Consider the following 21,751-nt stretch of genomic DNA (forward strand, 5'->3'; position numbering starts at 1 on the left):
GACAAGTTAATATTTGGGGTCAGATAATCAGATGTTAGGGTGTTATGAGAATGCAAGACAAGTGTGTTTAGTTTACAGATAGAGATTTCATTTAAGCCCTAACCGGTTTGGCTCAGTGGATAGAGCGTTGGCCTGCAGACTGAAAGGTCCCAGGTTCGATTCTGGTCAATGGCATGTACCTTGGTTGTGGGCACATCCCCAGTAGGAGGTGTGCAGGAGGCAGCTGATCGATGTTTCTCTCTCATTGATGTTTCTAACCTCTCTCCCTCTCCCTTCCTCTCTGTAAAAAATCAATAAAATATATATTTAAAAAATTTTTTTTAAAGATTTCATTTGATACACAGAAAAATTAAAGTGTTTAGTTATTTGGGCTCTCACAAGTTAGTATTTATTAAAGAATACCAAAATTCTCCAATTGGAAGGACTTTTGTTTTTCTCTAAAGATGGCAAAGAATCCAAAAAATTTAAAAAAAGAAAAGAAAAAAGGGTATTTCATTTAAACTGCGTTCATGCAAAGAACACCAATCATTAGAAAGAACTGTTACTGCTGGAAGCCGAGCATGGAGACCACGTCTTACTGGGCAAATAGGAGACTTGCAGACACGCGGCGCCAGGACGCGTTAGCAGCCTTTGGAAATGAGCTGCTGCGTCTGAGTGTGACCACCACCAGCCCGTCTCACACTGAGGCACTTACTACAGCAGAAAACGTCCTTTTATCAAATGACCCAGAGGCCAGCCGCTGGCAGTGCTGGCTGAGAAGCAACCTGCAGGACAAGGTGGCCATTGCTAGTGACCTGGATGCTTATATGGCCCATCGCCTGCCCCTCAGACCCAGTCTTACCTTTTTGCTATTATTTAGTGAAAAATTAGCTTCAGAAGTCTGGATCGCTTTGGGTCCTAAAGTGTAACAGAAGGAAAAAAGCAGGTTATATCCTACATGGATAATTAATTTATTGACAAATGCCAAGAAAGACATACATTATATGGTGGTGATCTTATTTTCCTGGTCTGTCATCAGAGGTTGCACATGTATGTGAAACACACAGACACACAGCATCCACTCCGCTGCACTGGTGACCTCCGTGCAGGTGAACCCAATGGCCATCACACAAGGCACACAATTCCCAGGGTTTTCTGTCCCTGCACAGACCTCTCCCTGCCCTCGATGAGGGCTCTCTGCACCGCAGACCCAAGAAAACGCTCATGACACAGACGGCATCTACCTATTTTACAAAGCATAAAGATTTCTGCCGGAAAATTAAGACATTTGTCAATTCACCCAATTAATCCAGTCTTCCAAAAACATTTATTCAGTAGAGAATACAAAAAAGCATACTTGCTAATATATACTCAAAGCTTTTCCTGAAATAACAGATATGCAACCTTCATAAATTCTTACTCTGTAATTTTTTAGGACTTTGGCCTTAAAAGAAGTGACCAAGTCTCTTCAATAAATGGTGTTGGAAAAACTGGACAGGCACATGCAAAAAAAAAACGAAACTAGACCACCAGCTTACACCGCACGTAAAAATAGACTCAAAAATGGATCAAACACTTAAATGTAAGTTGCGAAACCATAAAAACCCAGGAAGAAAACATAGGCAGTAAAATCTCAGCCATCTCACATAGCAGTATTTTTACCGATACATCTGCTAGGGCGAGAAAAACAAAGGAAAAACCAAACGGGACCACATCAGACTAAAAAGCTTCGGCACAGCAAAGGCACCATCAACAGAAAAGGGAACCGCCTGTTCGGAGAACATATCTGCCAATGATACCGCTGATAAGGCGTTAATTTCCAAAATATTTAACAGACGTACGTACACAACGCACCACCAGGAAGACAAGCAATCCAATTAAAAAATGGTCGAACGACCTAAAAAGACACGTCTCCAAAGCGGATATCCTGACGGCCAAGAGACGTATGAAAAAATGCTCAAAGTCACGGATCATCAGAGAGCTGCAAATTAAAAGGACAGGCCCTGGCCGGTGTGGCTCAGTGGATAAAGCGTCAGCCTGTGGACGAAAGGGTCCCGGGCTCGATTCCTGTCAAGGGCACATGCCCAGGTTGTGGGCTCCTGGCCCTGGTCGGGGGCGGAGCCAACCCATCGATGTGTCTCTCTCACGTCGGTGTTTCCGTCTGTCTCTCGTTCTCCCTCCCACTCTCTCTAAAAACCAATGGAAAACATGTCCTGGGGGAGGATTGAAAAAAAAGAGGAAAACAAGACTGGCTACAGTTGCCACTGCCACCATCATCATCTTCAGCAGCAGCAGGCAAACGGCACTGAACTAACCACCCTCTCTCTGCCCAGCTTCCTCAGTCCATTCACCAACCCAACACTCAGTTTAGGTTAAGAAACCTGTCTTTTGCCGAATTTAGCTTTGAAATGGCCTTTGAAATGGTCCCATCCAACCCCCTTTCTCAGAGATAGAAAACTGAGGACCAGAAACCCATTTCTCTCCGCCCTCAAACAGCATGCTGGGGCCGCAAGGCACCCGGGGCCCCGAAGTCAAGGCCAAAGCCATCTACAGGCTCCCTCCTGCCAAGAGCTCGGGGCATCATCAGAGCAGCCTCATGCTGCCAGCATCTCACGCCCTCCCCACCACTCACTGCACCATGGCCTGCCTCCCGCGCCAGCCAGCAAGCTCTGGATTGCCCAGCGCCCAGGCGGGATCTTGGCACACAACACTCTCCAGAAATGTTGGACTTCCAACAAAAGGTACATGGTCAAGGCCACCCAGGGCTGCACGCTGAACTCAGGCCCTGGCTGCTGTGCGGGGCAGGACCAGGGTCACCCCTCCACCCAGTGGGTGCAGAGAGAAACGGGCTTTCCCCTCCATGACAGGCCTTGACGGGTGAGAGCAGGTGGATACAGCTGGGCGGGGCTGCACCAAGGCAACTGCACAGGATAAAATGATCAAAACCGGCACCTACCTCTGATCCCGATGAAGACCGTCAGGCCAAAACAGACGAAGAAGACGACAAACACGAGCACGAAGTGGCGCTTGGAGAGCGTGTACAGCCGCATGGGCGCCAGCCTGCGGAGCAGAAGCCAGTGGGTGGGGGGCAGGCAGGGAGCCACTCGGACCGCAGAAGGCCCTCCTCACCTGCAAGCCCTCACCTCACCATCGGACCTACTCTGAACCCAGGTGACCCGCCTGACAAAACAGTCTCAGTGACCTCAGGGCCGGGTGACGTTACCCTGTGCTCGGGGTGAAGCCCTCCCAGAAGAGGCCCTGCCACGCTGGTCAGCACAGCGCCAGCCGAGCCCCACTCCTCGGGGCAGGACAATGTGCTGTGGCACCCGTGCCCATTCAGGGCACATTCCGCCACTCCACGTGGGTGGCCAGTCCCCTCTACACACTTCCCGTCTCCAGCGGCCGGCGTACAGCCCAAGTGGGGGAGGCCCCTAAGTCACTCACACGCAAACACGCAGCTTTGACTGTCAGCTGTCACAACCCAGCCCAGGCTGGGAACGCCAGGGCCACCAGCATCACCTTTCCTGTCTGTCTTCCTGCCAGCCCGTTTTGTTTCCGACCCAAGTCCCTCACCGTCTGAGACCCTCACTGGCGTCACCCATGGTGCTGAAGCTCCGCCTGGCCTTCGCTGCGGGATCTGGTTTTCTGCGATGTAACGCCAATATGGAAACCTACGCTAACACTAACCCTCCCAGGTGCCCTCCTCGTCACCCCTACTTTGTCCCTTGCTCAGGAGACAATGGTGGAGGGGTAAGTGTCACTTCTCTTTCAGAACCCCTTCCATCAGAGGCGGGCAAACGAGACAAGTGTGTAAAGGACCAGAAGACACATTAGAGGTGTGGCAAGCCACACGGTCTCCAAACAGTGCAGCCCCAGACACCACGTCAACGCCCGTGTGCGAGGCTGTTGCAATTCGACCCCGTCTGGAGAGGTGCTGACCCCGCTCCTGGAACCTGCAGAGGAGACCCATAAACACAGAGATGGGAGCGGGATGGGGTGCGGATTTGGGGGGGCAGGGTGCTTTGCTTTTTCTCCTCTAGCATTTCCTGGTCTCGGCAGTTGAGGGAATTTCTCATGCCTCCCAGACAGGAAAAACACGCCGCTCCGGAGGGGCCGGGGCAGGCTGAAACCACCAGCAGAGAATACGGTTATTTGCTTTGGCCACACGAGGCTCACGTGGGTCTGTGTACACTCCCTCCCCCTACAAGGCCACGATTCCAGCTCCTCAGCAGGAAGTCAGCCGGACCTTATTCCAGGGCAAAGGTGGGGCCCACCAGCCACCACGGCTCTGACGTGGCTTTGCCGATCCAGGTCAGCTCTCTCCCGCGGGCCCTGCCAGGCCTCTGGGCCAGTGACTGTGCAGACCAGTGTCACAGGGAAGAAATAAAGGAATCGGTGCCTCCATCTTTTCCTTTAGGACTCGGGTCCAAAGGCTGCGCCACACGCAACCCTGCTGAGCCCGAGAAGAGGCAGCCAGTGGCTTCCGGGGCCTGAGCCCATTAGATTTTGGACCCAGAGATTATGAGACCTGAAGCCCGGAAATATTAGAGCCAGAAAGTGCCTCGGGAGGAAGCCCAACCCCTCGGGGAAACTGAGGCCGAGAGACAGCGGGACACTTGTCCAAGATGTCACAGTTCCCAGCCCTTGGCAGCATCTGCCGATCCTAGGAAGGGGCCGAGGGTCCCAGCTCCATGAGTGCCCCCGGGAGAGCCTGTGGGATGCGGACTGGGGGAGAACAGGTCTCCTCTGTCCCTTGTCTGCGCCCCCAGGTGCTCAGCACATGCCTGCACTCTGCAAAGGGGAGGTGTCCAGGCAGCCGCACGGGCCGCGCCGCTCTGAAACCGTCCTCACGGCGCTCCAGGGACGAGGGGCTGGGGCTGCGGCAGGAGCTGCCAGGTCTGCCCGGCGCTGAGCTCGGGGTCCTGGTGAGCGCTGTGGTTCCGAGACACGAGCAGGAGGGGCGTGGGGAGAAGGCTGTACAGACACTCCACACCGTCCCGGTCGCTTGGAAGCAGGTCACCAAAAGCTAGACTCTGATACCTCAAGGCCACTGCCTACTCCGGACAAGGACCGGTCCACACCGTGATTTCCAACTTTTCATCCAGGGCATCAGAAGGCCTCCAAAGCACAGTGAGACGCAGTCCCCTCCCTCCTCCGGCCTGGCCTCGCCACCTTTCACTGGTCTCTGCCTCCACCCTCAGCACCCACACTCCACTCTCTCCCCAGCCACGCCCACACTCCGCTCTCTCCCCAGCCACGCCAGGGACGGCCGGGGGTGTTCGTTGTCCATTCAAAACTCTCCAGTGACTTCCCGGTCACTCGGAGTGACAGCCAAGCCCTTGTGTAACCGACATGCCTGTTACATGTTTACGGGTGTTTGTTCCTTTGGAGAGGCCTCTCCCACAACCATGCCACTGGGAGGAACAGGGGCCACGGAGAGGAGGGGGTTTTCTTTGGGGCAGGACAGAAGCACCACCTGCTGTTTGTCCAGGGCCACTCTCTGCCCCCCCTGCACCCCCCCTCCCGCCGCCACCGGGTCCCCTGGCAGTGAGACCAGCCTCCCATCACAGAGGCTGAGAGCGCTGGACTCCCGCCTCCCCAGCCTTCGTCCCCACCAGGGCTCAGACGAGGCAGGAAATCGACCAGGCGCTGCAAGAAAAGGCTCCCCTCCCAGCGCAGAGCTGGAGGGCACCAAGCCTCCCCTCCTCCTGGGCCTGGCTGTGTACTGAGCGCTGCCCAAGGGCTGCAGCCACGCGCACACAGGAGGGTGGAGAGCCCAGAGGCGGAACCACCCAGGTCACCAGGGAATGGAGCCACCGAGTCAACCCCAGAGGGGCTTGCTCAGTCCCTGGATACCCCTGTCGTGTGAGCCACTCCTCATGACATCGCCTATTACATCACATGCTTCCTCTTGATGCACACCCAGACAATAAAACAAAACTGAAATGAAACTCAAGCTACTCAGTCGCACAGGCATGGGCACCCCCCCCCCCCCCCCGCACCTCCTGGCTGAAGGCACCTGGAGCTGCCCTTCTGGACCGTGAGGCAGGCGCCAACCACCCCTGTCACCACGCAGTGCCCTTCCTCCTCCCGCCACCCCTCCCTCCAGCCCGCACCCGCCCATCCTTCCCAGCCCAGCCGAGGTCCTGCCTCCCAACCACTGGGAGAGCAACTGTCTCCTCGGCTGCAGGAGGGGGCACCCACCGGTGGCTGGATTTCATCTTGGTGACAAGTGTTCACACGCTTTCACGCCTCTCGGAGCTCCCTCTGGCCTCTTTTTTTTTTTTTTTTTAAATATATTTTATTGATTCTTTACAGAGAGGAAGGGAGAGAGAGAGAGAGAGAGTTCGAAACATCGATGAGAGAGAAGCATCGATCAGCTGCCTCCTGCACACCTCCTACTGGGGATGTGCCCACAACCAAGGTACATGCCCTTGACCGGAATCGAACCTGGGACCTTTCAGTCCGCAGGCCGACGCTCTATCCACTGAGCCAAACCGGCTTCGGCTTCCTCTGGCCTCTTGGGGCCCAAAGCTGTGCCTTACGAACGGCAGGCGTTCAATAACCATTGACTCCTTCCATTTCTATGCCCTCTCCCCTGCTTTTACTCTGGTCTCCTACGTTCCATTATTTGTCCTGCTATGATCAATTATCGACCACTGAATTGGAAAATTTAGCTTTTTTTCTCCCAATGTTGTCTTTAATGTTTTGGGGCCTCTGGCCTTGGCCCTCTATGCCCGTGATCTGGCCACTGCAGCTCCAAGCACGTGCCTTCCCCAGGAATCAGCCCTCCAGGCCACACACCCTAACACATGCCTCCTCCCTCTCCTGCAGCTGGACAGCCAGGGCCCAGGAGGATGGCTGAGTGCTGCAGAGCGCCAGAGCCAACATTAGTTTTCCCTCGAAGCACTTCTCCCTCCCACGCGGGCCCTTAAGAGTTCATCAAACAACACTAGGAAGAAGCGGGCAGGCGAGCACGCTGCGGACTCCTTATGGGCCTGCAGCAGAATGACCACAAACGGAGAGAACCTGGGTGAGCAGAGGATGCGAGGAAACACCTCCCTCCAGGCTGGTCCATGGGCTCCGTGGGGCGAGGAGGGCACTCCAGCACACACAGCCCTGCCTTCACAGACGCCAGGGGACAAGCAGCACGCAGCGGGGCCAGGAGGCCGAGGGTTTTCTAGTGACTCACTTTATCCCGTGTCTCAGGGAGTTCCCACTTAAGAATTAAAAATTAGGATCTAGGCAGTGGAAAGGGGCTTTCATTCTCGGTCCCCTCCCATTTATTTGAGATTCTATTTCTCCCTGAAGTCTGTATCAAAGTAATTTCTTCTGTGGCCCAAAGCACTGGCTGGGCGCTTGGGTTAAAATACTGGCCGCAGTGTCCTTACCTATAGATCAGAAGCAAACAATACCCCGCGGGCTACTGGGCGGCATAAATGGAGTAAGTGCTCCGCACAGTGGAGGGAGCAGAGAGTCCATCGTGTTAGTTAGCAGTGGTAGTAGCTGTGCTTTACCCCTCCCCCCACTTGTTCTTTTTTTCACCCTACAATATCCCTGACGACCACTGTGTGAAATCTGGCACCTCTAGTTCAGAGCCCAACCAACGGAAGGACAGGGCAGGAGCGGCTGGCATTCCCCAAGCACCTCCTGGGTACCAGGCAGGCGCTCCCCTGTGAAGCAGGGATGATCAGCCCATGTTACAGACAGGGACACAGAGGCTCGGGAGGGATCGCCTGCCGAGGTCCCAGTCAGCAGGCGGTGGAGGTGGGATTTGAACCCACAAGGTCAGGAGCAGAAAGATGGCCCACAGCTCCCTCACACTCACTCCTTGGTCTCCTCACCGAAGTCTTTCCTTTCCAAACCTGCCGTTTATTGGGTTTGGGGAAGAAACTCGGAGGGGAGGAACAGAACAAGAACTCTGAAATTTCAACCAACCAACCTGAATACGTTACAATTTATCTTTAGCTTTTCAACCAACCAACTAGAATACAATTTATCTTTAGCTACTCAGAAAAGCCATTAAGCAAGTAGCCAAAGGCCCAACACCCTCAAAACGTATTTGCATGAGCAAACCATGAATTCACGTGAATGCCTCCGAGGCTGCAAACCCAGCGTCTCTCGCCCGGGAGCATGCTGGGTAGGCCACCAATACCCTTGCCAGGGCAAACAGATCGAGGAAGCAGGCCACACACTGGTCAACGCAGGGCCATGGGCAGTGCAGCCCAGTGGTTAAGAACTGGGATCTGGAGGCCAACTGCCTGGGCTGGAGGGCCGTCACCGTTGACCAGCAGCATAACCTGGGCAATGAGAATCCCTTCATTCTCTGGTTCCCAAATTGTGAAAGTGAGGAAGCTAAGGGACCCCGTCACCGAGGGTCGCTGTGGCAAACAAACGAGTTACTCAGTCATTGCCACTGTTAGCTGAGCAGCCACAGAGTGTAAGACGCCAGGGGTGGGCTCTGGAGCTGACCACCCTGGCTTCAGTCTCAGCTCTGCCCCTTACTAGCTGTGAACCTGAGAGACTCAGTGACTTCTCTGAACCTCAGTTCCCTCATCTGTCAAATGGGAATAAGAAAAACGCCCTCATGTGGAGGGTGGCTGTGAGGGCTGCGTGAAACCATGCACACAACGTGTTTACCACAGTACCTGGTACAAAGGGAACACGCTGTTCTCTCTCATTAGTTCTAGAGATCATTGTGGTTCAGAAAAAACAAACCTATTCTAAGAGACACAGTCCTACAGAACTCTCCGGTTGCAGGACCGGGATACTGACCCAGGCCTGGTGATCCCCCACGCCCCGCACCGGGCGCACCACCCACCCCCTCGCTGCTGGCAGAAGGGAGTCTAATAGATACACTTCACACTTAAATGCCCCAGGATGAAAGAGGCATGCACAGTACACTCTTTAAAAATGGGTTGTAGCCCTGACCGGTGTGGCTCAGTGGATAGAGCGTCAGCCTGCGGACTGAAGGGTCCCGGGTTCGATTCCGGTCAAGGGCATGTACCTGGGTTGCGGGCACATCCCCAGTGGGAGGTGTGCAGGAGGCAGCTGATCGATGTTTCTCTCTCATCGATGTTTCTAACTATCTATCCTCTCCCTTCCTCTCTGTAAGAAATCAATAAAATATTTTTAAAAAATGGGTTGTAAATACCAAGCAAGACCCACACCACACGCCTACCTTATTTAAGTTTGCAGAGAAATGCTACAGTAAGGGCAAAGCAACAAACGGAACCTGAGAAATCTCATCTATATGTCAGCAACCCAGCAGGAAGGTCCGATAGCTAGTAACTGTGGGATTCGCCCTCCATCCCCTCCTCCTGGCATCGCACTTCCCTGGCACTATCAGGTAAGCAATGGAGTTTGTGGGAAACGTGGACGTAAATCTTTAAGAGCTGGAAACTTTTTATTCCGGCTGGTTTGGACGGCGCTCTCTCCTGTCCTTTTAAAAAGAGTAGCCTGGGCTGCATGTGAGCAGGGAGGTCCTGGGGCCAGGACCTGCATGCCACAGACCCCGCACAGCTCCCCCTCCATTCTCCCCCACCCCCTTCTTTCTCCAGCTTCTTTTCCTGTTCCTGTAGCTTGTCACCCTTCTCAGAACTGGGCCCTCAGTCACCTCTGCCAACAAGAGCACTTTGACTCCACCAGGCACGTAAGTCCGGTACTCCCTTCGGATGTTCAGGCTTGTTCTCTCCTAGGATTTTCATTCGCTGCCAAACACTTTCTCTGATTCCCAGGTCCGGGCCATCCTGAATGCTGGACGGTGGTGGCTAGCTGACCGCCAGATAGCACATCCACCTCCCAGCCCCTTGCTCAGCGGAGCCTCACACACGGCTCCCAGGGGCATCCGTGCTGCCTACCGCTCCACGCTCCACAGCGGGACGGACTGCCACCAAGTCAGGTAACAGACAGCTCCGGATCCAGCAGCAGCCCTGGACTGGGTCTTGGCTAATGCCCACACCACATCGAACCCGCTGCCTCTCCATGTCCTATGAAAAGGTACCACCGCACACACCGCCCAGGGCTGCGGTGCGGACCCAGGAGGGCGATGCGTGGGTGACAGAACCTCCGACAGCGTGCAGCTGTCACTCTCCACGGGGTCACAACTTTGCACAACACCAGAAGGCACCCTCGCCCCAACATTTCACGGGGCGCCAGTCACAGACCCCACAAATGAACGGTGCCCCCGAGGGCACAGAGGCAGTAATGCTGACCCCCTCCACCTGGGTCTGCAGAGCAGGGAGGCTGGATGTCAGTCTGGCCTCCCACGCTGTGCTAAGGTCAGACTTCCCCCCCAGCACACCTGTTCGCATCTGGGCAGGTGCCTGGATCTTACTGCCTATGTCCGCGGTCAGAAATCAGCAGGGGTCCCAGCCAACCCCGTGGGGCCTCACCGCCCCAAGCACGCAGAGCAGCACAGGCCTGAGGGCCGCCCTGGATCGGGGAACCCGCCCTCCAGACCTCCGGGCGGCGGTCCTTCTCCCTGACTTTCTGCAGCTCAGGAGCTCGACTTGTTTTAAGTTCCCTCCCCTTTGCTGGATGCCCCTGAGGACACCGGTGACAGCTGCGTCAGAAGCAAGCTTTAGGGTGGCGTCCCTGGGGCCCGGGACAGGTCTTCCTCATTCAAAGTCCGTAACTTCGGAGGCAATGAGGCCCAGAGTCAACAGGCTGCAAGCCGCAGGCTGGGCATCCCGATCGGGAGAAGCTGGCAGGCTCCCAGCGCGCCAGCATCACCAAACCGCCTCGGAAGCACCTCGCTTCCCCGCGCGGGGGCCGCCGACGCGGGACGGGCCGCGCCTTTCCTGGGAGGCTGGGTCCGGGCGGCCGAGGACGGGGCGAGGGGCCCCAGGAGCCGGTCACTGCCCGGGCACCCACCCGGCTCCCTGGGAAGGTCGGGCCCCCGGGTGCCCTGGGCGAGCAGGGCCGGGGCATCCCAGGGCCTCCTGGGCGCGCTCGCCGAGGCCGCTCCGGACCCCGGACCCCGGCTCCACGGCTCACCCAGCCCGGCGGTGGAGCCCCTCGCCGAGCCCCCCACGAAGCCCGGCGGCGCCCCTTCCCGCGTCCCCGCGCTCGGTGTGGGCGGAGGGCCCCGCGGCAGGGGTCCCGGGAGCGGGACGCTGGAACCCCAACTCCGGGCCCGGGCGCCGGACACCCAGCCCCCACCGCCCATCCTCCGTCCTCCGGGGCCCGCACTCACGGTTCCATCGCGGCCGGCGCCCGGGGTCTGCGCCCGCCCCGCGCCGCTCAGCAGCCGCTGCAGCCACAGGCGCAGCCCGAACGACTGCGGCCGGAGCAGCTGCTCCACGGACTCGTCAGAGCGCGACGCGCGGCGGGTCACGTGCGCGGAAGCGGCCGGAGCGGCGGTGAGAGGGGCCGGGGCGGGGCCTGAGGCGGGGCCAGGGGCGCGGCTGGCACGAAGGGGGCGGGGCCAGGGAGGTTGGGGGTGGGTCTCCCTCCTCCGCGCCTCTAGAGCCCAGAGGCGGGACCAGGGCTCACGCGGGAAGGAACCAATGAACGAGTGAATGCGTGAATGAATGAATGACTTGACCCTTACCCTTGTCCTTAGCGGAGGGGCCCACACCATAATTCATCCACACGCCTGCTTCCAGGACATCTTAACGGGGCATGCGAATGGAACCTGAAAGACGCTGTGGTGTCTGCATGTTTTTGGGGAGAGAATCTACAACTTGCTATATTTCCAAAGAGGCTGTGACCACAGGAGGTGAAAGGCAACCCTCTGCCGCCTGCGTGATGAAGGAGAGCTTTCGCAGCCCTTCTGGTGCCTCTGCACCCCTCTCCCTAGGACAGCCGCCCTAGCACGCAGGTTTCCGCCCCCAGCACAGACCTGGGCCTGCGGAGCCGCAGCAGCAGCCAGTGTCAGGGGACCATCCCTGGGGCAGCGCTTCGCACGCACGGGGCGAAGACATCAGCTGACCAAGAGCACTTTCTTGGTTTGGGATCTTGGCTCACAGTTCCACATTTGTCATCTAGAACAATCGAGAGCCACAGTCTGGGTATTTCTGAGATTTTCCTTTGCAGCATCTGTCAAAATGTCCCCTGTCTCCATGGTCCTGTGAGTTTAAAGTCAGACCCAATGAGGAAAATAGAAGTCTCAAGCTTCCTTCCTAATGTATCTGCTCATTCACTGAGCTTGGTGGGAGGGAAGAGACCAACATGACTAGGATGCAGTTCCTGCCCTCCCTCAGCAAACTCACCGGCAAAGTGAGTTACGGCCTGCACAGGGTGCTCCAGTGGCACCAAGGAAGGGCACCTAACTCACCTGGGGCTTGGGTGGAGAGCACCAGGGAAGAGAGAAGGCACGATGTTTGGGCTGACCTCAGGGGGAAGGGGAGGTGGGGAGGGCTGGAAGTTGGAGGGAAGGGGCATAGCAGGGAAAGCAGCTGCCTGAACATGGAGTACATAATTACGACAAGAAATTCCATTAGCACTCTGAATCACAAACCTCAACTCTTACGGGAGCCATCACGAGAGATTATTTCTCAGGTTCTTCTCACAGACACTTGGAGAGTAAAGGCCCCAAGACCAGGGAACACAAGCCCCCGTGTGGGGACAGTCAAGGAAGGAGATGCGGGTCAGGTGGGTACCGTGAACCAGAGCGTGAGCATCGTCTAAAGGGGCGGCTGTCGCTCAGCACTTTGAAAGCGGCTGACTTCAGATAGGACTTTTCATGCCACACGTTACGATTCTCAAACGTTAGAAACGAATTCCAAAACTATTTCAGGCTCTGAGAGGACGAACCCAAACGCGGAGACAGCCAGTTTCCCCTCCCCTCCCCTCTGAAGCATCTTTATCTGGTGCGGAAACACCTGCTCGGGGACTGCGCCCGCGGCTGGGCCACTCCTGAGAATCCCCACAGACCCTCGCTGTTTCCACGCGACTCTGGGTTCTAAAAAGAGTTGACATCTTTGAGGGCCAAACTGCCTCCCAGTAAGTCTCCTAGCTGCTGCTCTCCTGAACTGCTGTCCAGCATCACTTAGATCACACTTTTCCTCGTGTACTTTTTCGTCCAGTGTTAACTGTGCTGGAAGGGGAAACGGAAAGGTGCTGTGACCATGTACAGGAAGAAGGGAAAGGGACCCAACATATTCTGGGCCTGCAAGGAAGTTTGATCCGTCAACCATGCCTCCCAGGAGGTCCCTCCCCTCCCCTCCAGGCTCCCCCCCCCCCCCCCCCCCCCCCGCCCTGAGCTTGCTTCTGTCTGTCTGGCAAGCTTCCTCTTGAAGCTCAGAATGGAACACATTTCACATGGGGTCTGGATCAGCCCTGAGAAGGAGTTCACATTTTGGCAGCTTCCCCTCGTTTGGCCCATACTCCATCCTCAAGATGCCTTCTCGGCTTTCTGCTCAGGGTCACGCTATCCAGTGAGAATAACCAATTACCGAGCACCTGAAAACTAAGGTCGGAGCCAATGAATCACCTTAACAACTTGGTGAGCTATCAGTGGCCTTTATCTCCATTTAATAGATAAGAAACAGTGTGGACTTGAATTTAAATTTTGAATCTCACCTGAGTATTCTGTGTTCTGGACCATATAGCTTATTGAGAAATGTCCCCAAATGTCCCTGAATCCAACCTGGCTTTAAGACACTGTCCCAAGGCCAAGACAAAGAACAGGAATTCTCAGAAGTCATGGAATGATCTGGAGCAGGCCCTGATGCCCTAACTATGGGATCCTAGGGTGACATAGATGCAACTTGACCTCTGGCCTCGGGGAGGGTGGGGGAGGCTATGGTCACCGTCTCCTTTGGACCCGGAAGGTTGCCGGACAGGTAACAAGAGCTGTTAGTGACTGGTTCATATGATACAACCTTTCTCAATTCACACACCAGTACCGCAAGGAGGAGGGAGTTATCTGTCATACGTGTAACCCATCTGACAGGTGGTTTGAGGCAATAAGCAATAGCGTTCCCAACTACTGTTGCTGGGGATATTTAATGCTGTTAATCACAGTGCAATGGCTTCAGATAAGTGCGGGGTCCATAAGTCCAAACAGGAAGAGACTCTACTTAAGAAGCTTTGCAAGCGTGTAGAGGTCAAGGCGGAAGGAGAACATGAGAGAAGGGCATCGCAGGCCCAGCTGCGGTCAGCTCCCCGGGACCGCACAGTGCGAGGGTCTGAAAGGGGTCACTGGGCTTGATGTGTGGAGGCCACCCGTGACGTGGGCAAGAGCAGCTCCAGGACCTGGGTGGTGAGTCCCAGGGTTCCGAGCCGGATAAGAAGGAGACAGGACCACCAGCGTTGCACAACAGTGGGTGGCACTTGGACAGGCCGCCTAGAGGGGGCAGTCCCTCTCAGCAGGAGAGCCTCCTGACTGGGTGGTCGGGCCGCCACTCAGAAGGGGAAGCGGGCACAGGAACTCCCACAGGAGAGGGGATGGGAGAGCGGGCTTCGGTGTCCAGTCACTCAGCAGCAAGGTGAGAAGCCTGGGTCACAGCGCTCCCAAGGGCAGCAGCAGGTTGGGGTCCGTGATAGCCACAGGCTTTGTTGGGGTCGGTGATAGCCACAGGCTTTGTCGCAGCGATGGCAGCTGATGTTGGGTGCTGTTCAGAGGTACACAAACTCGAAATGGCTAACAATATGCCTACTGAGGCTGCAGTTACAGCAACGGGTGTGTAAGAATTTGAGTTAGTCACCGTGGGAGTGAGGGAGGCAACGTCTATGAAATAAGTGGAGAAACAAACAATGTGGAGCCAACATCAGGGCCCACCTCTACCCCACTTACAGGGCAGCAGGGTCGGGGGCCAGACCCGCACGCGTTGAAGAAGATAGTGTGGTGGCCCCCGGAGGCCGGGCGGAGGGAACTTGGGGCAGAGTTGCAAACGAGTGGGAGGAGTCAGAGGTGAGACATGTGGACAAGTGGGGACAATTGTGGGGGAACATCCTAGAGGGAGAAGAGAGCGGTCAGGAGTAGGGGGAAGGGGTGCTTCCTGGGGAGTTGGGCAGGGATAGTGCAAAGACAGGGATGGATACGTCTTGGGGAGCTGACTGTGCTGGCCCCTCATACACGTGTTTGCTCAGGCCCTTGGGCCCTGGCCCGCCTGGGGCCTGTATCTTTTTTTTTTAAAAATATATATATATATATTTTTTACAGAGAGGGATAGAGAGTTAGAAACATCGACGAGAGAGAAACAGATCAGCTGCCTCCTGCACACCCCCTACTGGGGATGTGCCCCCAACCAAGGTACATGCCCTTGACCGGAATCGAACCTGGGACCCCTCAGTCCGCAGGCTGACGCTCTATCCACTGAGCCAAACCGGTCAGGGCCCGGGGCCTGTATCTTGCTGCAAATAGAGAACAACAGCACCAGCCTCCCCCGGCAGGCCAGGGTGCGGCTAGCTCTAAGCTCCGAGCATTCACGTTTAAGGAAATTCTTTGTCTACCTTTGACATGATGGAGAGAAAGAAGCTGTTCTAAAATCACAGTCTGGTCAGGGATACTTATCCCTCTTCCCACCAAAAAAGAAACTGAGGCCACAGAGCGATGCCAGGACTCCAGCCACAGGGGGTTGTCTCCAATAACTTGAGGACCAGGAGAAAAGTTGGCCCGCAAGTTGGCCCGCTGAAACGTTAGTGGTCCATCAGCACGGTGGGTCCCGGTGGAGATATGCAGGCTGCCTTCATCAGGAAAGTGGTCCTCTGACCTTAAACCTGACTGTAACCTGACCAGGTGTGTTAATCCAAAACGGGAGGTTGGGCGGCCAAGAAGCGCGGAAACGGGAGAATCAGCCACCGTGGTCCCTGACGGTGGCCACTGCGCTGTGTGGGGGACAGGACGCCTTGGCTAATGACTTCCCATATTCCTGTCCACGGAGGGGTGGGTGCCCCAGGCTCCCTCAGCCTGATGCTCTAAACATTCCTCACCCCTCCTGGCTTCTCCATCCTGGCTAAGACCCAGCCCAGGCTAATGAAACCATAATCCTCCAGGGCAGGGCATTTGTGTTTTTAAAAGCTCCCAAGGTGACTGTGATGCACGGCCGGCATTAAGAACCCGTCTCACTAGTTGCCCTGCCCTGATGCTGTGCCACCGGGACCCGTGTTCTCGTGGGTCTGCACCGGCCAATTGAATACACGCCGTCTGGTTCAGCACATTAGTCCAGAGCTTGGCTACTGTGAAGCCGTCACTGAAAACAACGTTTCCTGGACATGCAGTCTAACATAGGCCAGTGAGACCGAGGGCCAGCCCCCGGGCCGATGAATTCACCCAGGGGGCAAAATGTTGCTTCCGGAAGCCTCTTGGGTGAGGACACCCCGGCCATCACTTCCCTGGCCAAGAAAAAGCAGGTCCATCTTCGCTGCTCGTGTATTTTACGAGGTGATCACACGAGAAACAACGTATGGGTCAGCAAATGGCCAAACACAAATTCTTTGAGAACTGAGCTCTAGGGGAACGTATTTTCTGTCCCTCTCCTGTGTTTAACCCTCTACGGTGTGTGACATGGACATAGCCATTGCCCACCCCGCATCCATTACCCACATCTAGTTCCTACCAGAACCCCCATCTGGTTCAGCTTCTGCTCCTCCTCCCTTGGTGGAACTGGCTCTCCACTCAGCTCCTGGGCCCCTGGTTTGAGGAAGTCTGATTCCACCCCTTGCTCGGGAGAGGGCAAGGGCCCGATGTCATCAGTGAGACCCAGGAGCTAGTTTTCTTTTCAGCTTCCTATTGGCGCATAGTAACCATGCTGAGAAGTGCACACATCATGCGGACAACTTGATGATGCTCACAATTAAATATACCCGTGTAACCAGCACCCAGATTAAGAAGCAAAACATTACCGCCCCCAGAAGACCCTCTCCTGCTCCCTTCCATCCACTGTCCCCTCAGGGTAACCCGACCCTGGCTTCTAACAGTGGCGACATGTTGCCTGCTCTATACGTTTTTATTTAAGTAGAATCAAAGTGTAGGTACTCCCGTGTCTGGCTTCTTTTGCTCACATGATGTCTGTGAGGCTCAACTTTATTGTGTGTTGTTTTAAGTTGTTTGCTTTTATTGCTGTATAATATTCCATTATGGAACAAACCACCTTTACCCATTCTACTGCTGAGTTTTAGTTCAGGAGTATGACAAATTGTGCTGCTATGAACATTTTAGTACCTGTCTTTCTTTTTTAAAAAAATATATTTTTATTAATTTCAGAGAGGAAGGGAGAGGGAGAGGGAGTTTAGAAACATCAATGATGAGTATCACTGATTGGCTGCCTCCTGCACACCCCCTTCTGGGGATCGATCCCGCAACCTGGGCATGTGCCCTTGACCAGAATTGAACCTGGGACCCTTCAGTCCGAAGGCCGACGCTCTATCCACTGAGCCAAACCGGCTAGGGCTGGAAGCATTTCTAGTGTTATCTCCATAAAGCACTTAAGCCTCACAACATCCTTGCTTCATGTTTCCGATCTGGAAATTGATCACCAGTGAAATTCGATATTTCCCCAAGGCAAAGGGCAGAGCTGGGACTGGAAGCCAGGGTTCCATAGGCCCGGCCCACTGCCTTTCCACCTGCACCCCGCAGGCTCCCCTGTCCCTAGCAGGCAGTACAACTGTCACCTCGCATTTTGTGAAAATGACTGTGAGTCCTCTGACCACGTAGCTGCTGATTTCCAGTGATGCCAGATGATGCAGCTAATATGCAAAGAGCCAGCCAGCTGACAGCATTAGCAGCTTCTCCCTGCTTCGCCCTGTTCTGAGGAACCTTAGCTACACGAGGCAAGTCCCTGGCCCTCCAGGTAGAAAAGGACTGGTGCGTGTTAATCATACATCGCTAATGGGAAAGTGAAGATGGTGAGAAGAGTAGGAGCAAACATCACAGTAGCAAGCTCGCCTTCCAGCCAGACAGATGCACGAGCTGTAACTATCAGCTTCTCAACTTAGATGCCCAAGAGTGCGTCCCTGAGCTCCGTGAGGGTGCAGCCCACTGACTGGTAGCAATGCGCAGTGGAGCCGTGGAAGACCGTTCAGGGACCCCAAACCTCTCCCACTACAAAGCAGCCCTGATTCAGCCTAACCGCTCTGCCAGCACTCCATATGGTAGAGCATTCCGCCGTGAGCGTGTTCTCCTGGCTGAGGGCAGCAGTCCTCAGTGCCCCTCCCACCCACGGCGGATTTGTCTTCAGGAGCCAACTTCAATGAAGTGGCTCCTAGAGCAAAGAACCCAGTGCCTGCTGTCGGAGGCAGCCAAACGGCTCGTGTCACTTCCTCCGCCCCCAACCCCTCACTGGCTCACGATGGAACTTCAATCTCACCATCGGTCTGGCCTCGAAGGCCTTTTATGACCTGGCCCTGTCCATTGCCAACCCCTCGTCCCCAGACACGCTGGTCTGCAGTCTGTTCCGTGACCACTCCAGGTTTTTATGGTCCCAGGGACTTCGCACTTGTCCGCTGTTCTCCTCACCTCTCCCAGCTCACTGTCTAGTGAGCCACTCATTCTTCAGTTCCCAGTCAAATGTCACCTTCCCAAAGAGCCTTCCTGACCCCTTCTCTGAAGTAGCACCCGTCACGCTGGATCATGGCACGGGGTTCATTCTCTTCCTAGCACTCATAGCCATAGGCCACCACTTGCTTATGATCCATACGCCCCATGACAGCAGGTACCCTGTCTGTCTCCCTTACCCCAACACCGAGAACAACAGCAGAACCACAGCAGATGCTCAGTAACTATTAGTGGAATAAATGGCTGCATGAATAAAGGACCGTCCAATTGTGGGTTAACCAGTGATGTGGCTTGGTTCTCTCTTCTGCTACCTGCATGAAGACCATTTTGCTATTCACTAACTCCCAAATATAGGAAAAAATAGAGCGGGGGCGGGGATTCATGAAAAGGAGATTGGAACATACCAAAAATAAGATGTGAAACTCTGTGGGTTGTAGGTTTTTTTATACTGTCCCCCAGGAGCTGCACTGGAAGGATTTTGAGACGCATCCAAAAGCTACACCATATGATCTGGAATTACATTAAAAAAACCCCTCGGTCACTGTGACAGATACACCGCTCAGTAACAGACTGTGGATGAGCCCTGGGAAGCCTGTGGTTCAAGCTTCCCACTTTCCAGAGGAGGGAGCTTGAAGTGCCCTTTGCAGGTAGCCTTCCCCGAGCCACGGAGCCAGTTAGGGCAAACTCCATCCCGGCTCCAGGCTGCAGCCCCTCGTAGGTCCTTTCCGCACCAGCGCGCACGAGGGGGGCCAGCCCTCGGCAAGGGCCACACTTTCGCTCAGAACAGCACAGCAGGGAGGAGGGGCGGGGCGCTGCGCCCGGTCTGTAGGCCCCACCGCTCGCCCCTGGCTTCAGGAAAGGGATACAGAGATGAGCACAGACCAGCCCAACCCCACCCCCAAACGCCCCGCGCCTGTGGGTGCTGATAGCGGCTTCCCACAGCCTGTTCGCCAGGCGCTGCTCAGCTCCCAGGCCTCAGGGACTTCCCCCAAGCCCTCGGCCCCGACCTCAGAGGAGAGGCCAGGCCCTCCCTGCTGGGCGCTAAAGGGAGAGCGATCACGTCCCCAAAGCGGGACTGAGCAGGCGGTGGGGGGCAGAGGGGGAGGGGAAGCATGACCGGAAGAGAAGGGGAGAGGGAGGAGCGCAGCAGGGACGTAGCCCAGTGAGTCCCGATCTCGGGACACAAGAATCTGGGCTCAGGTTTCTAGGCCCCGGAGAACAGCTCCTCGCCCCCTCCCCTGACCTACCCTAGACCCCCAGAATGCGGGCGCCTGCAGCCAGAACCACAGGACCTGCGGCCCCGCCCCCTCCCAGGGCTTGGTGCCCCTGGAAGGGGCCGCCGGAGCTCAGCCGGTCCGGCAAGGGCGGTGGGGGAGGCCGAGGCCGGCTCTGCGCCCCTGCCTGCAGGCCCAGGCGCCCCTACCTGTAGTAGCGGTCATCCTTGAACGGCGTGAGGTCCTCCTTCAGCTCCCAGTACGCCTCCTGCAGCCGCTTGCACAGGTGCTTGAGGTCGCTGCAGAGCGGAGGCTCGAAGGCCGGGTACTCGGCGTCCATGTCCGCGTCGCCCTCCGAGCCCAGCCCGGCGCCCCTCCTCCTGCCGCTCCGCCCTTGGTACGGCTTCCTTCGCCCCCCTCTCTCTCCCCAGCGCCGGGATCCGGGTCTGCCAATGCGCGGGGCGGGACCGAGGAGGAGGAGGAGGCTGGGAGGTGGGGAGGGGGCGCGGAGGGAGGTGGGGCCCGCGTGCTCAGGGAGCCGCCAGAGATGACTCCTCGGTGGGGTGGGGATAAGGTCCCCAGAGGGGCCTAAGGAGGGGAGGGTGCCGCGCCCATCAGCCGCCGCCCAGGCAGTCGGAGAGGGGGACTCCAAGCCAAGATCATCTGCCGCCTGGGACAGAAATATAAAGGGCCGCTCTCGCTGCTGCTCATCCTGGGAAAGAGGAGAAACCGGCGGTGAGAGCAGAAAGGAAAATGGGGCCAGAGGACGGATGGAGAGCCCTTTCTTGCGGGAAAGGTCAAAGGCTGGAGCCGGCTCCCAAGTTCAGCACCACGGACAGCTACCCGGAATGCTTCCCCCTCTCCCCTCTTGGGCTCTACTTGGCCTAATGCAAGAAACACTTAAAATCAAGCCCATTATGGTTAGGCCATAGTAAATATTATTGTTAACGATACAAGAATGTTCCCAGCCCTGACCGGTTTGGCTCAGTGGATAGAGCGTCGGCCTGCGGACTGAAGGGTCCCAGGTTCGATTCTGGTCAAGGGCATGTACCTTGGTTGCGGGCACATCCCCAGTGGGAGGTGTGCAGGAGGCAGCTGATCGATGTTTCTCCCTCATCGATGTTTCTAACTCTCTATCCCTCTCCCTTCTTCTCTGTAAAAAATCAATAAAATATATTTAAAAAAAGAGAATGTTCCCAAATGAGATGTCTCTTCCACAATTTCTGTAGCAATTTCTGTACAAAACAACAACAAAATATGGGCAAAGCTCAACCTCCGTGTGTAAATAAAAACTCACATCAACACGTCCTTCATGGGCGACTTACCCAGAGATGATGTCATTTCCTTCCGTGAACTTTTCTAATAAGCGGAGAAGCAGCTGTTCTAGGTGATATTGGTGCATTTCCACCTCAATTCCGGACAAGCCTGCATGCCGGCCTAATCTTGTATCCATTGCAGGCACCTTTTACAAATACACATTTTGGGGGGCCAACTTACACTATTGAATCTAAATTACATAACATGGGTCCCAGGAACCTGCGTTTTTCAAAGCTCCCCAGGTGAGTCTAATGATCACTCACGTTTAGATAGTGTCAGATTTCCCACATTTTCTGCTATCTTTACCTGTGCTCTAATTTCACTCACTGTTCCTTGCTCTTTATTTTTATGGTCATATTTTATCTCCTTCCTCTCCTTACATTTTATTTTATTTATATTTTTATTGATTTCAGAGAGAAAGAGAGAGAGAGAAACATCAATGATGAGAGTCATTAATCATTAATCCTGCATGCCCCCTATTGGGGACAGAGCCCACAACCTGGGCATGTGCCCTGACCTTGGAATTGAGCTGTGACTGACCTCCTGGTTCATGGGTTGATGCTCAACCCCTGAGCCACGAGGGCTGGGCCCCTTTACATTTTAGAACCAGTTTTTGACTACTAGCCAAGCTATTCCCTCAACTTCTGATCATCCTGCACTGTGCACAGTTAGGCATTAGCCTTAATTCATTAACATGAGCATTTGTATTTAGTCATCTCAGGAGGACACAGAATGGAGCTCTGAGCTGGCTGTCTTCAAAATACTGTGCAGAGAGGAGCGCTGAGAACTCCTTCAC

The 21,751-nt window shown here is 55.5% G+C and overlaps 1 protein-coding gene across 2 annotated transcripts in view; it reads right to left on the minus strand.

Moving 5' to 3' along the window:
* TMEM181 (transmembrane protein 181) overlaps nt 1-20,098 on the minus strand; it is a 40,074-nt gene extending 19,976 nt beyond the window's left edge. Inside the window, exons 1-3 of one of the 2 annotated variants that reach the window (XM_080664016.1) lie at nt 19,848-20,098; nt 2,936-3,039; nt 842-897 (exon numbers count right to left, since the gene is read on the minus strand). In XM_080664016.1, coding sequence (XP_080520142.1) covers nt 842-897; nt 2,936-3,039; nt 19,848-19,978 — 291 coding nt within the window. In that variant the 5' untranslated portion in view covers nt 19,979-20,098. Of the gene's footprint in view, nt 1-841; nt 898-2,935; nt 3,040-11,176; nt 11,301-19,847 lie in introns of those variants that run through there. The other variant, XM_080664017.1, reaches the window with a different exon arrangement.
* Between the last annotated feature and the right edge of the window lie 1,653 nt (nt 20,099-21,751).

Source organism: Plecotus auritus, assembly GCF_963455305.1.
Source record: "Plecotus auritus genome assembly, chromosome: 4".
Taxonomy (NCBI): Eukaryota; Metazoa; Chordata; class Mammalia; order Chiroptera; family Vespertilionidae; genus Plecotus; species Plecotus auritus.